The 16,214-nt window shown below is 42.7% G+C and overlaps 1 protein-coding gene across 4 annotated transcripts in view; it reads left to right on the top strand.

Annotated features, from left to right (window-relative positions):
• The window catches only part of STX18 (syntaxin 18), a 120,548-nt gene that overhangs the window by 75,647 nt on the left and 28,687 nt on the right, over nucleotides 1–16,214 (top strand). For 3 of the 4 annotated variants that reach the window (XM_058430316.1, XM_032135935.2, XM_058430315.1), the window contains exons 3-5: nucleotides 8,017–8,132; nucleotides 10,007–10,084; nucleotides 10,250–10,316. In XM_058430316.1, coding sequence (XP_058286299.1) covers nucleotides 8,024–8,132; nucleotides 10,007–10,084; nucleotides 10,250–10,316 — 254 coding nt within the window. In that variant the 5' untranslated portion in view covers nucleotides 8,017–8,023. Of the gene's footprint in view, nucleotides 1–8,016; nucleotides 8,133–10,006; nucleotides 10,085–10,249; nucleotides 10,317–13,841; nucleotides 13,895–16,214 lie in introns of all 4 variants that reach the window. The other variant, XM_032135936.2, reaches the window with a different exon arrangement.

Here is a 16,214-nt window from a genome sequence, read left to right as displayed (position 1 = left end):
TGCCCTTCCCTACCACACATTCTTACCACCTACTGTGGCTTCTGCTCTCACCAGTATGCCAGTAGTGAAACCACCTTTGCAAAGTTTGTAACAGTGAGAAAATTATGACAGCGAACGAGATCTGACCTAATCAACTCCATCTTGCCTTTAACCTCCCAGATGCCCTTGATCATTACTAGCCATAGGCCAAACTAACTTTGGGAGGAGGTTAATTTATAGTTTAACTTTGAAACCAACGTGATAACAGCCCCTCTTGGAAACAAACCCCCTTCTTGCTTGGGGACAAGGCCACCTTTGTAAAACCAACAAATTAGCCATGAGATTAGAAATTATGGCTCAGGAGTCATGTAGCCAGAGGCCAGAAGACCGCTAACCTCCCCATTTGCTCCTATAGATAACATTACTGCTATAAAACCTAAGATTGATGTTCGAGGCATTTTCAGACCCCATATTTTGATGGATCAGCTGGCACCATGCAGACCAGGACACTGGCTCATCTGGTCTTATGGCCCCCACCCAGAAACTGACTCTGTGCAAGAGGACAGCTTCGACTCCCTAGGATTTCATCCTGAATCCAACCAATCAGCATTCCCCATTCCCTAGCCCCCTGCCCACCAAACTGTCTTTTAAAAACCCAGCCTTCAAATCTTCAGGGAGGCTGATTTGAGTAATAATAAAACCCCAGTCTCCCTTTTAGACAGCTCTGTGTATATTTAACTCTTTCTCTATTGTAGTTCCCCTGTCTTGATAAATCAGCTTTTCTGGGCAGTGGGCAAGATGAACCTTTTGGGCGATTACAGTTGTTCCTAAATGCACGTCATGAGCACAGGCTTCTCCCAGTCCCCATTGCCACTGTCCTGCTCGCCCAGCACCTGTGAGCAACACTGTTCCCATGCATGCTGCCCGCTCCTCCCATCCGCTCTAGAGTGCTTCAGTGCAGCCTTTGTCACTTGCCTGATCTCTTTGTTCTCAACTCCCTGCTCTTTGTCCCTTCCTCTCCTGGTCTGTCTAGAAGGCACAGGTGTAGTGCTTATCATCGTAGATGGAATCACATGCTTCCCTCTTCAAATCCCTTCTCTGCCTGCAGGATGTGGCCCATCCATACTTCTTAGATAAGCAAGACTTTTCATTACCCTCACCCACTTTTCCATCCTACCCCTTTCCTTCATGTGCCCTACAGCTGCATTCAGAGTTAACATTTGTTCTGCCTCCAGGCCTCTACTCACACTGTCAGCTTGGCCTGTTGTTCTTCACTCCAATCCACACATGTCACATGTTCACATGCTTCCATCCTGAGAGACCCATTTATCACCACCACCTTCTCGGTAGAGCCTGCCCTGGCCCTGCCTTCCTATCTGAAAGCCATCTCTCCTGCCTCTGAATACTGACAGCTCTTTTTCTGTGCTTTTCTTATGGTACTTCTCACATGTGCCAGGTAAAAGAGTTATTTGTTCATAACCACTTCTACCACATTTCTTGAGGTGAAAAACTGTGTCCTACTCATCTCTGCATGTTTATAGTGGCATGATTTGATTAATTTGATTCATTAATCAGTTTATTCATTCTGCAGTTATTTATTGAGTGTCTACCATGTGCCATAGACTATGCCAGGCATGGAGTATAAAATAGTGCACAAACACAAACATGGTTGTCCCTGCCTTCATGGAGCTGCAAAAGTATTCATGTCAACAGGTAACATTGCAGGTATGATAGGTACTGCAAAAACAGAGTGCAGATAGCTTTTTATTTTTCCAACTTTTAAGTTCAGGGGTACATGTGTAGGATGTGCAGGTTTGTTACATAGGTAAACGTGTGCCATGGTGGTTTGCTGCACAGATCATCTCATCACCCAGGTATTAAACCCAGCATCCATTAGCTGTTCTTCCTGATGCTCTGCCTTCTCCCACCCTCCACCCTCCAACAGGCCCCAGTTTGTATTGTTCCCCACCGCCTCATGTCCATCCGTTCTCATAATTCAGCTCCCATTTATAAGTGAGAACATGTGGTATTTTGTTTTCTGTTCTTACGTTAGTTTGCTGAGGATAATGGATTCTAGCTCCATCCATGTCCCTGCAAAGGACATCATCTCATTCCTTTTTATGGCTGCATAGTATTCCATGATGTATATGTTCCACATTTTCTTAATCCGGTCCATCATTCATTGATGGGCATTTAGGTTGATTCCATGTCTTTGCTATTGTGAATAATGCAGTGATGAACATACAAGTGCTTGTCCATATATCTTTATAATAGAATGATTTATATCCCTTTGGGTAGATACCCGGTAATGGGATTGCTGGATCAAATGGTATTTTTGCCTCTAGGTCTTTGAGGAATCGCCACACTGTCTTCCACAGTGGTTGAACTAATTTATGCTCCCACCAACAGAACAAAGATACAACATACCAGAATCTCTGGGATGCAGCTAACGCAATGTTAAAAGGGAAATTTATAGCACTAAATGCCCACATCAAAAAGCTAAAAAGATCTCGAGTTAACAACCTAACATCAAAACTAAAAGAACGAGAGCCAAGAGCAAAAAAACCCCAAAGCTAGCAGAAGACAAGAAATAACCAAGATCAGAGCTGAACTAAAGGAGATAGAGACACACAAAAAAAAAACTTCGGAAAAATCAATGAATCCAGGAGCCACTTTTTTGGAAAAATCCAGGTTTTTGGAAAAAATTAATGAGATAGACTGTTAGCTAGACTAATAAAGAAGAAAGAGAAGATTTAAATAAACACAGTCAGAAATGTTAAGAGGGATGTCACCACTGACCCCACAGGAATACAACTACATGGAAATCAAACAACCTGTTCCCGAATGACTCTTGGGTAAATAATGAAATTAAGGCAGAAATCAAGAAGTTCTTTGAAACTACTGCAAACAGGTAGCTTTTGAGGAATTTAGCCTTGTCAGAGAAAGTGTCCTTAAAGAAGTGACATTTGAGCTGAGCTCTGAAGGAGTACGAGTTACCTAGGTAAAGCAAGAAGGAAGGAAGGGAATCCAAATGCAAAGGGGTTGGCACGTGCATACACCCTGCGGACAGCATCTGTCCTATTGTGAAACATGCAGAGATGAAAAAGATAGTTTCTCACACACTAAATATTTATCGAGCAGATGAAGGAATGATGCAAGTCACCGAAAATGCCATTTGGAAAGAAAAAGAGAAAAAAACATACTAACCAACACTTCTAAAACTGTTTCTGGAATAGACTCCAGCTCTCCACAGGCAGTGGGAGTACAGGTGTCTTGTCTTGTCTCTTCCCCTAGCTCCATTTGCACTGGCTTTAGGATGGCATTTTACCATAGGACTCATCTTCAAATGTATTATGTAAATTAATGAAAAAGTTGGATTTGACAGATAAGATAACATCACTAGGAGCATCTTTTTAGGATTTCATCTTTATAAAACAAGGGGTGGTTGCATTTCAGAAGCCTTCCCGTCACAAAGATAGAGAATATAAAATAAATCCTGCTTTTTTTTAACTTTGTCAATATATGCAAAAATGGAAATACTTCTTATAAATTCTCCAACAGAGAAAAATGATTATACCCCAGTTGAATTTTAAATAATCCTTGATGCTTTGTCTATTTGCACTTAACATACATAGGCAATTTTATGCTTTTAAATGCACTTCATTTGCATTATTTTGGAATATACTAAAATAATTATTCTGATGCATAGTACCAAGAAAACCTTATTTTTAAGCTCTCAGTTAAAATAGTTGGTTAACATTAGATCGCAGTGTCAATTTTATTTCTAAAGGTGTGTATGTGTATCAAATACTAATTTGATAGGCTGTAAAAAATGGAAGCTACAGCGATTCTGTAAAACTTTATAAAACTTGTATAAAGCTTTCAATTTGTAGCTTCTTTCTTTAGTATCTGACAACTTAGGTTGACGAGGTGGTTGTAAATATCTTTCATAGAAATCGCTTATTAACTTCCCTTTTCCTTGAAAAGAAATCCAGCAAAGTAAATGCTTTGAGTGCTGGTTTGATTCACACCTCTCCTTATGAACCATGTGAATCTGTGAAACTCAGTGTCTTCCTCTAATGCCAGAGGTCAGCAAATACAGCCACAGGCCAAATCTACATTTTAAATATGCTTTTAAATGTAGTTACATAATTTAATGTTGGGGAAAAAATAATAAGGATATTTTATCACATGTGAACATTATATGAAATTCAAATTTCAGTGTCCATAATAAAGTTTTATTGGCACACAGCCACGTTCATTTGTTTACATATTGTCTAGGGCTGTTTTTATTCTACAACAGCAGAGTTGAGTAGCTGTGATGGGCTACAAGGCCCACAAAGTCTAACATGTTTACTCCCTGGCCCTTTTCAGAAAAAGTTTGCAAAGCCAACAGTGGGAGGGATAATCACTCAGGAAGCGGTTGAGAGGTTCAAAGCAGACAGTATGATTGAAATGCAATGTGAAAAGAACAACACAGTGGCATCCGGGTGTTCTTCTGGAACTTTGCCGTTGTTTTAAGCTTTCAATGTAATAGTGATGTTAAGGCAGTTATTATACTCAAATAGCAAAAGGAGGCTGCTGCACACTGTTTTTTGGTGTTCCCAGACTACTGCAGCATGGGTTCTCATCTTAGTACAGTAAAGAGGGCCTAAGCCTTCCCCTTTCCCAGCTACAAGGGCAGCAAATGCTAGGACTGAGGATCAGGTTCTCTAGGGGCCAGTGCCAGCTCTGCCACTTATGGGCAGATAACTTCAGAAGATAGAACTGTTGTCCCCGAGGCATTCTTCGTCTTTTTAGGTCCATCGCCTCATTCTAGAAACTCAGTCTTTTTTTTTTTAAGGTGGTTTTGCCATGTTGCCCAGGTTAGCTTCAAAATCCTGGGCTCAAGTGATCCTCCTGCCGCAGCCTCCTGAGTAGTTGGGACTATAGGCATATGACACGGTGCCCAGCTAGAAACTCAATCTTTTACTCATTTTCCCGAGGCCAGTTGTTCATTGCCAACTCATGCACACTGAATTCTACTCCACCCCCTGTTTTGGTCCCTGTGAAAGAGCATGGGCTTTGGGGTCAGTCACACCTAAGTTCCAGTCCCAATCCTGCCATGTATTTATCATGTGAATGAATATAACTCACCTTTGTGCTAGTTTTCTTTTTTATAAAATGTGGATGATGTTCTTGTGAGGATTAAATTAGGTGGGTTTGAGAGTTCCTGACACATAGAAGTGTCCTGGTGAATGATAATTGAATTGGAACCCCATTTGACCTATGATGCAGTTGCAGGGGGTTGGAGGGTATTGGTTATTGAACAAGACAAAACCCCCTCTATTTCCTGCCAGAGAGTTGGGAGGAGGGAGAAAGAAAGAAAGAAGTGGAGGCAGGAGTCAGATCAACACAGTGGAGACCCACATGTCATATCAGCTTTATCATTGGTAAAATCTAGGTCAGCAAACAAAGCTTTGGTTTGCAGGCGGGTGGCCTTGCTGATACTCTGCTCTTGAATTAGACACACTCAGGCATTAGTGCCACTGAGCAGCCGCAGCCCCTGGAGCACAGATAGCAGGGACAGGCCCCTTTGCAACATAGGAGAGAGAGGAACAGAGCAGAACCTCTGCTGTCTCTAAGTAGGCAAAAGAGAGGAGAGAAAGGTGTGATGACTATATGCACACCCCGTGCTTTCTGCCAGGGGGCCAGAGGGAAGAGGCTCTGGGAGGAGGCAAGGTGTCATTTGGGGAAGTTGGTTCCCGCAGAAACATGAGGATTAGGGAATAAGCATTCCCCCCGGTAGCCCAGATTCTGTCCAGATGGAGAAAGGCCATCCTTATTGTCTCTCATCAAGTTCTCCCTCCCAAAGGTGGTAGACTGCTTAAAGCCTTTCTTTTTTACTCTTCTGCCCTCCCAATGCAATGTGCTAGCCTTGGCCTGCTCCTAGGAACATTTTATGTGGAGTATGATCATGGAATTGAAAGAATATGTGTAGAAATATTGCCTTCAGACCTATGAGGCTTTGTTAGTTTGACATAATTAGGAAGCTGTAATTTTTTCCAGAATGTAGAGCTCAGACTTTATTGACCCATTTAATTTTTTTTAATAACGACATTTTACTAGAGCAGAACAGCATGTAACCTAGATAGCCTCTGGCTAGATCTCTGAATGATTTTAATTAAAAATAATGTCTCCACTTCTGGTAGATGGACCTTTTCCACAATATCCTGGCAACAAAACAATCTGGGAGAAAAAACTTTCTTGGTTTCTGTTGTTCTTACTAATAGAATAACCATACTGTCAGTTTTCAATGTAGAAGGTTAATGTATATATGTAATGTTTCCTAAAGGAACATTACCTTTTAATTGAATAATCAGTTTTATCAAATTAACCTTTAGACCTTTTCAGTTTCACTGAACTGAGTTTCCATTAAATCAAAATATAGAGTAGGAGGATGTTAATCTAATGTTCTTGGAACTAGTCATTTCTAGGTCTGTTCTGTCTGCAGGGTACATATTCACTAAGTTGGTGCCTTTCTGACTCATTTGTCCCTGACCCATTAGCCTCTATTTCCCATGAGAAGGTTCCTAGTAGGGATGAACCTAAGGCTTTGGCCCCTCTGCTTGCTACTCTGGCTCCTCCCCAGAGGGGAGCCGTTCACCTGGTGTTGGAGGTGGGCTGGGGTTGGGGAGAGGGGATTGAGCTTGCTGGCTTAGCGCCTTTGTCTCACTGTGGGGTCTTCCCTCGGACAGAGTCCATTCTCTCATGGTTGCCATCCCAAGCCTAAGTAACTAATAGAAGAAGATCCTAAGGAGCATTGGAATAAGGAACTAATTCCATGTTACTCTTCAGGTTCCGCTGGGAGAGGATCATCCATTCTCTAGGAGGCTGGAAGCTGTGGGATTTCTTTTTCCAACTCTTCCTTAGAAAATGTGGAAGTGGGGTAGGAGCCGTGGGGTAGGGGTGACTCCAGGGGAGGAGAGGATGCTTATCTGGTGATTGGGAATGAGAAGGACTTCGTGCTCATCTCACCCCTTTCTTTTTCAAAAGGGCTCGTCCTCAGGATGGATGTATTCCCTGTTTGTTTGTGCCTTAAGTTTCTTAGAGAAGGCTTTGGGAGGGGGATGCCTACCTGTCGGGGTGGGGGAAAAATCGGTTCAGGAGGAACTTACTAGGGAGCACAGTCATAGCTGTGTATCAAGCACATTCTCCAACTCAGGCTCATTCATTGGTTCAGTTCATTCAAAAGTATTTATTACTGATTTATTAATTGATCAGCCTATTAAAAATGCTAGGCATTGCTCTTGATGATGGGGATACAACAGTGAACAAATAGAAGTCCTTGCCTTTGTGGAACTTACGTTTTTAGTGGGGAGAGACAGGCAAGAAAAGAAATAATTACACAAAATATATGGAACGTTAGAGTGGGATAAGTGTCTTTGTGGGGAAGGAAGAAGGGAAGTGGGATAGAAAATGTCAGGGAGGGGACAGTTTATAAAGAAGGATTAGGGAAGGCCTCATTAAGAGGGCAACATGGAGTAAACACCTAAAAGAAGTAAGGGATGCATTGATGCAGCTATCTGGGGAAAGAACATTCCAGAAGGAGGAGACAACCAACACATGTAAAGGTCCTGAGGTAGGAGTGTGCCTGGAATGTTTAGGGAACACCCTCCACCCTCTGATTCAGTCATTCTGTGGTGTGAGACCCTTCTGTAGCTGCTCCATTGTTCTCAAAAGCAGAGCCTACATTCTTCATAAGCCTAGCTTATGCTCTAGCCCTGACTCCACGCTCCTTCTCCCTCTCCCTCTCCCCATCTGGCTTACGTCAGTTGGGTCTATTCCGGAGGATTTTCTACCACACACCCTTCATATGTGTTCTACTATCTATCTAGATGGTTCTCTCACCTTTTCACCTGGCCTGTTCCTCCTCATCCTTCAAGTCTCAGCTTAAATGTCACTTGATCAGGGAGGCCTTTTCTTCTCTTCCCATCCCACTCAGACTATATTATGTTATCATTTGTTGCTGCCCTTTCCTTTGCTGTCTTTTTTTAGCCATACCATGTCTGAATATGGGAGGATGACAGACACAGAACGAGACCAGATAGACCAGGATGCCCAGATATTCATGAGGACCTGTTCAGAAGCAATTCAACAACTACGAACAGAAGGTAAAGTGCTCTGAAAGATGCAAACGGGCAACCATGAATATAGCAAGTAGTTAAACAAGATGCATATGGTGCAGCCAGTTAAAATTCTCTCTTCTTATTTCGATTTAGGTTTTAAAACGTTAAAATCTTTTTTTCTTGATCAGTGTTTTAACCAAAGCTGTTAAAAGTACTGAAAAGGCTGTATCTGTATCATTTAAGTTAAACCAATGGGAAGAGGGAGATGGAAAGGACCTCTCCAAACAGAACCGAAAATGTATCTAGGGGCCAGGGACAGTGAAGACAAATTTGTGTGTGTGTGTGTGTGTGTGTGTGTGTGTGTGTGTGCTGTGTGGCAAATTGTATGTGTGTGGGTGTGTATGTGTGTATGCACATGTGTACCTCTGTTCTGTGTGGCATTTAGTGGGATAGGAGTTGACAGCAGCCTGGGGTACTTAAGCTCTACTTGTAATATTCAGGTAAACTTTCATATCAAACCTTCAAGGTTAGGAGGAAGGCTCTGGAGCCAGGGCTGCGTAGGTTGCACCCCAACTACACCCGTCGGAGCCATATAGCCCTCTGCAAGTCACTTAATTTCCCTGGGCCTGGTTTTTTGTCTATGAAATGCAGGCAATTAGGGAATGTATCTCTAGGGTTGCTATGAGAATTAAGTTAAATTCCTACAGCATGCTTAGAACTGTGTCTGGCACAAGGGTGCTTCTTATCTCACTTTCGTTGATGTTTAATTCTCACTGAGACAATGAGATGGCTTCCCAAGTCACACCTCTTTCTTGATTCTTTTTTAATTTGCTTAGGCAGATACAGAGTACATTAAATAGTAAGTAGAGTTCAAAGCTGCCAGATGTTGTTGTGCTCACAACACAGACTTTTGTTTGGGAGGTTTTTATTAGAATGCTGATGGACCACTTGGAGACTCTGATGGAAGCAATAGGCATTCTTGCCAGAAAAATGTACATACACAAAATTCTATATGCAATTTCACAGAGCTCCTGAGTCCCCCACACAAATCTTGGTTCAAGCAGCCCTATAGTAAAGACAGAAATCATGCCCTCTACCCATAACGGCATATACATTCATTGAGAGACCTAAAAAATACATAGGAATATTTAACAAAACCTACATTTACATATGAAACCATCTAACCTTGGGCTATTTATTGCCTCTGAACCTTAGTTTCTTCATGTGTAAAATCAGGAAACTCAGAATTGCTATTGTAATTACTAGCAGTACGTATGTAAAGTGCTAACAGAGTACCTACTGCACACAGTAGGCACTCAATCTCTCAGTCAGTGGTCACTGTCTTACCAAAACTAGTGGCACAGACTTTAGGTCTGGTAAGGCCTTTTAGCACACTTCTGTGTGGTAGTTCCCAGGAGAAAGGCATCTTTGTGGCTAGGAGTCATAGGTTTCCTGGAGATGGAAAGTTTGACTCATTGTCTAAGGGACCCTCAGAATATGAGTGGCCAAGGGGAGAGGATGGGGCACTACAGGCTGAAAAGCAGCACAGGTTCAAGCAGGGAGGAGTGTGTGATTTCAATTGTTTGAACATGTTCCGTGAAGGTCAGCTTGAGCATTGGATGCTGTTAACACAGATGGGGTCAGCACTCAAGAAGTGGCTGCATCAAATACTATCCTTAAGTGTTCTGATAAACCATAAATTATTTGACTATAGATTTTCTACAGGTTTAATCTTTCACTCTTGTGAAGCCTAATACATGTTACTCTTTTAAAAATGTAGTGTCACTTGACACAAGACTTGTTTTATAGCTGTGTTTTAAAAAATACTCTCAATAAAGAAAGTGTTGTGAGGGAGCTGATGAATTGCTCTTTAGGATAATTGAATGTGAAGGCCTGAACATTGTCCTTTTCTGTTACAGCTCACAAGGAGATACATTCCCAGCAAGTGAAGGAGCACAGGACCGCTGTTTTGGATTTCATTGAAGATTACTTAAAAAGTATTTCATTTTCTTTTAAAGGTCAAATGTGGCATTTCACAATAGATGTGATGCAGAATTTAGCTTTGCTAGCTGAAGACTGTAGTATCTCATTATATTTAATGATGCCTTTGCCTGAGAAGCTGTTTTAAGCAGTCTTTCTTCTGGTATTTTCCCCTGCAACAGGAGTATGTAAACTTTACTCAGAACAGAGAGCCATCCGAGTTAAAAGAGTGGTTGATAAGAAAAGATTGTAAGTATTGCTTTCATTGGTGTTCCTTAATTAATAATAGTACTACTAATAATAGCAGTTAAAGTTTATAGAGCACTTACCCTATGCAAGTTACCGTGTTTGAACTTCTTCACAAAATGCCATAGCTGGCGCTACTGCGTACTCATTGTGTGCCAGGCACCATGCCAGCCACTTTATTGGCCCACAACAAACCCCCATGAGGCAGGTACTGTTTCCTCCCTCATTTTACAAATGAGGAAGTTGAGGCTCAAGAGGCTTGGCCACTCACCCTAGATCCCACAGTCCCACAGGTAGCATAGCTGGGGTTTGAGCCCAGGCTGTTGGTCCAAAATCTGTGCTCTTGCCCATTTTGTCTCTTAATAACCCAATGAGGCTGGCACACCTTGAGCCATTTTACCTCAATCTCTTTGACCCCCATACCCCTTCTTGTCGTCCCTGAAAGTGTATTCCTGAGAGAAGAGCGAGGGTCACAACAAGCAGGCCACCACGAGGCTGTCCTCAGATCACCTGTGACAGACTTGCTCGATGCCACATGCTCTGAGTGCACACCTCCCTCCAACCCCACTACCTGTCCCATGCAGGCACTATTAGGAGCCCCATCAGCAGGTAAGGACACTGACGCTCCAGCAGGGTAAATGACTCATCCAAGGCCACAGGAAGCAGGAGGGCCAGCCTCCTGTACTTCCCATGGCGCCTGCCTGTCCTCCCCTCTGGGCTCACATGAGCATCTGGAATGCAAGAGCTGTGTCCTCACAGTCATTCCCACTGCAACTCAGCCAGTCTTGGAGGTTCAATACATCAGTGAACAAGTATCCAAACCTGGACCATTTCTAGACTAGCTTTAGAAATGTTTTAGGATGTTCTTTCAGAAGATAACATCACATAACTGTTTGGGGACATGTTTTCTTTTTTGTTCTTTTTTTTGAGACAGGGTCTCACCCTGTCTCCCAGGATGGAGTGCAGTGGCACGACCTCCTGGGCTCAAACAATCCTCCCACCTTAGCCTTCCGAGTAGCTGGGATTACAGGCATGTGCTACCACATCTGCCTATTTTTTAATTTAATTTTATTTTATAGGGGTGGGATGTCACTATGTTGCCCAGGCTGCTGTCAAACTCCTGGGCTCAAGCAATCCCCCTGCCTCCCAAAGTACTGGATTACAGGCGTGAGCCACCATGCCTGGCCCACATTTTTTAAATTCTTACTGTGTCAGGGGTCCCCAGCACTACTCTCTGGTTCTAGGATTCACTAAGAGGTCTCATGGGACTCAACATACAGTCCTGCTTCTGGCTATGATTTGTCACACTGAAAGGATACGAAGCAAAACAGCAAAGGAAAAGGCATGTGGGACAAAAGTCCAGAGGAAACCAGCCATGAGCTTCTAAGAGTCCTCTCCCAGTGGAGTCACACAGCATGTGAACTATGACAACATGTGAAGTGTTGTCTACAGGGAAGCTCATTAGTGACTCACTGCCTAAGGATTCTGTTAGGGGTTGGTCACATGGGCACCTCACACCTGGCATGTACCGAAACTCTAGACTCCCAGGGGGAAAGCAGGTGCTCAGCACTGAACTGCATTCAAACTGCATTTTTTGCAACACAGTTCAGGCACGGTGAGCTGTTTTTATCAGTTAGGATGGCATGAACTCTGCCAAAGTCCAACTTCTCAGATGCCAGGCAAGGGTTAACCTTGCAAGCAGGCCTTTCTAAGGATAGCAGCCTCAGGCCTACTACATGAACCCTTTTCTGCACATTGGTGAAACAGATGTGAAATTGTTAATGCCAGCAAATAGAAGCATTTGTGGAAGATAGTAAGCAGATCAGTCAAGTTATCTGTAAGCAACAGCTACTATTATATAATGCACTGAGAGTGTAGCTTGAGAGAAGCCATAGATTAAGTCTTTGCACTTAGAGAGCTTAGAAGCAGGCTGGGTTGCTATTAAACATGAAAAATTAGTCAGCTTAATCAGGATATGTCATAATTAGTGAAATCGGTAGTAAGCTCAGAGGGAGAAATGGTACGATCAAGTGGCATAGTATAGTGCCTAAGAGCCAGACTCTGCAACCAGACAGCCTGTGTTTGAATCCTGGCTCTGCCACTTTAAAACTGTGTGACTTTGAGCAGATCGCTTAACTTTTCTGGGCTTTTGTTTCCTTACCTATAAAATGGGAAAACTCATAGTACCTAACTTGTAGTGCTGTTGTGAGAACAAAATGAAGATACAGATAAAACACTTACAGTGAGTTAATAAATGTTAATTTATGCTATTAATATTATCTACCACTAAGCATTTACCATGTGCCAGGCAGTATATTATTTTATTTCATTAATCCTCAAAAAGCCACCATATCTATAAATATTAGTATTTCATTTTCTAAATTAGGATATTGGGGCTCAGCAAATTTGGGTTAGCTGTCCAGCATCACAGCTAAATCAAGATTTGAATCTCAGGGTAATTGGAGCAGATTTCTCAAGCAATGGGATTTGTGTTGGCTGTCAAAAGAAAAATATCTGGGTGTGTGAATTAGAGAGATAGAAAGCAGTCCAGACTTGGGGAAGAGTTTGAGCTGAAGATCTGGGGCACAGTGAGACCAGTTAGCACCAAGACGTATGGAGAAGGAGGTAGGCCTCTGATGATGTGTGATTTGTCATCAAGATGGTGTGGTGGTCACTGGGTCTCACACTCACCAGGGAGAGGAATGCGGATTTCTCCTTCACTATCCCAAGTGGACTTCACAGGTACCCAAGTAAAGTAAGAAGAGATTTTTGCTGCTACCTTAGTTCTTGCTTCTCAGCAGAGGCCTTGACTAAAATACAAATTAGTATCAGTCAGATGGGAATTGTTCTCATTTAGACAGCAAAGTATAGCCTTGTCTCCTGCAACATAGTTAGCTGCCCTGTGCCAATTACTTTGCACAAAAGACCTTGAGGGAAATAATGATGTGACCCTTCACAATGTAGTTCAGCGCCCTCCTTCTTGTCCTTTCCTCATCTTTAGGCAGAAGGCATCTGCTTAAAATGTACATGTGATATTATCACTCCCTTGCTTCCATGTCTTAGAAAGGCTAAACAGCATGGCATGTGCCTGGACCACAGCCACAGTAACTCACCACAGTAGTCTGACAACTCCTGAGCTTGTCTATACCCTGTCCAGCGAAATGAGACCACTGATTAAATGGCAGTGTCATTTATGCTATAAATGTTTCTAGATGCTTACTCTTCATTTTTGTACTTATCTTGTAGCAGACCAGTAACAAACAGTCCATGGTCTGGTTCTGTTCCATGGACCACACTTGGAATAGCACTGAGTTAGAAAGTCACCTAGTATGTAGTATATGCCCAGTAAATATCTGTTGAGTGAGTGACTGAGTAGTGGTGAAGGTGGCTTCATTGAAGTAGTGTGAAGCATCTCCTGCTTTGGGGGTCCACGGTGCCTGTGCCTGAGTGGATACGTTTGTCTGAAAGCTAGTTTTAAAATTATAGTACTATGATACTATATATCAAAAATATCTTCTTTCTACCCAGAGCCTTTGCTGGAGGCATAAAAGAAGGACAGGCGTACCTCGGAGATATCACAGGTGTGGTTCCAGACAGCAACAAAGTGAATATCACAATAAAGCAAGTTACAAAAACATTTGATTTCCCAGTGCATATAAAAGCTATGTTTATACTATAAAGTGTGCAATAACATTATGTCTAAAAAAATCATGTGCATACCTTAATCAGAACATACTGTACTGCTGGAAATGCTGATGTTTGTCTGGGCCTTAGGTGAAGAGGGCCTCGTCTCAGTGTTGATGGCTACTGACGGATTTAGGGTGGGGGTTGCTGAAGGTTGGGGTAGTTGTCGCAGTTTTTAAAATAAGACAACAATGAAGTTTGCTGCATCAACTGAGTCTTCCTTTCACAAAAGATTTCTCTATTGTGTGCATTAGAGATGTTGATAGCATTTTACCCATAGCAGAACTTCTTTCAAAATTTGAGTCAGTCCTCTCAAACCCTGTTGCTGCTTTGTCAACCAAGTTTATGCAATATTCTGAGCCCTTCCTTGTTATTTCAACAATGTTCACAGTCTCTTCACCAAGAGCAAATTCCATCTCAAGAAACCACTTTCTTGGTTCATCCGTAATAAGCAGCTTCTCATCCATTCAAGTGTGACCGTGAGATTGCAGCAGCTCAGCCCCATCTTCAGTCTCCACTTCCAATCTTAGTTCTCTGGCTGTTTCCACCACATCTGCAGTGACTTCCTCCACTGAAGTCTTGAATCCCTCAAAGTTATTCATGAGGGTTGGAATCCACTTCTTCCAAACTCTTGTTAAAGTTGATATTTTGACCTCCTCCCATGAATCACGAATGTTCTTAATGGCGTCTAAGATGGTGAAACCTTTTCAGAAGGTTTTCAATTTACTTTACCCAGATCTGCCAGAGGAATCACTATCTATAGCAGCTATGGCCCTATGAAATGTGAGGTTTTTTGGTTTGTTTTGAGTTGGGGTCTCACTTTGCCACCCAGGCTGGAGTGCAGTGGCAGTCATGGCTTACTGCAGCCTTGAACTCCTGGGCTCAAGCAGTCCTCCCACCTTAGCCTCTCGACTAGCTGGGACTACAGGCATGTGCCACCATGCCCAAGATTTTTGGAATGGTAAGTGAGCATCAGCTTCAGCTTAAAATCATCTGCTGCATTAGCCCTTAACAAGAAAGTCACCCTATCCTTTGAAGCGTTGAAGCCAGCCATTGACTTCTCCTCTGTAGCTATGGAAGTCCTAAATGGCATCTACCGCCAATAGAAGACTGTTTTATGTAAATTGAAAATCTGTTGTTTAGTATAGCCACTGTTATAAAGGATATTATTGAGATAACTGGTCAAAATAGAGTGGGGTGGGGGCTGTGCACAGTGGCTCACACCTATAATCCCAGCACTTTGGGAGGCCGAGGTGGGAGGATTGCTTGAGGCCAGAAGTTTAAGACCAACCCGGGCAACATAGTGAGATCCTATCTCTACAAAAAATTTAAAAATTAGCTGGGTGTGGTGACATGCGCCTGTAGTCCCAGCTTCTCAGGAGGCAGAGGTGGGAGGATCGCTTAAGCCCAAGAGTTCGAGGCTGCAGTGAGCTATGATGACAACACTGTTACACTCTAGTCTGGGCAACAGAGTGAGACCTTATCTCAAAAAAAAAAAAAAAAAAAAAAAAAAGAATGGGGTCCAAGGGAGAAATGGAAGTAATGTAATAATATTTTTCATAAGGTACTTTTTTTTGGTCTACTACTTTTTTAGTGTTTGCAGCAACTCTAGTAGTAGATATTGTTGGAAGGATATTGGAAGCCAGGTTTCTCACTCAGAAAAATGGAAGAGATAAAGCCAGAATGAACCCTGTGGTGTTGGGTTGGAATGAAAGATACTGAAAGCCGTTTTACAGTTAAGAAAACCAAGGCCTAGAGGTTAGGTGGTAAACCAGGGGAGCACCTACTGTGTGCCAGACTTCATGCCAGGCACTTTCTCATGGGTGATCTCATTTAATCGTTGAAAGAACTCTTTGAGAATGATAGTATTTTCTCCATTTTGCAGATGAAGAAAACTTAGACAAAGAGGATAAAATTGGCTGGGCGCAGTGGCTTATGTCTGTAATCCCAGCACTTTGGGAGGCCGAGGCAGGTGGATCACTTGAGATCAGGAGTTTGAGACCAGCCTGGTCAACATGGCGAAACCCCATCTCCACTAAAAATACAAAAATTAGCTGGGTATAGTGGTGCACGCCTGTAATTCCAGCTACTCGGGAGGCTGAGGCACAAGAATCGTTTGAGCCTGGAAGGTAGAGGTTATGGTGAGTCGAGATCGTGCCACTGCACTCCAGCCTGGGTGATGGAGTGAGACTCTGTCAAAAAAAAAAAAAGCATAAA

Source organism: Hylobates moloch, unplaced genomic scaffold (genome assembly GCF_009828535.3).
Source record: "Hylobates moloch isolate HMO894 unplaced genomic scaffold, HMol_V3 SCAFFOLD_17, whole genome shotgun sequence".
Taxonomy (NCBI): Eukaryota; Metazoa; Chordata; class Mammalia; order Primates; family Hylobatidae; genus Hylobates; species Hylobates moloch.
Note: the sequence above shows the minus strand (reverse complement) of the source record. Positions and strands in the feature narration are given on the sequence as shown.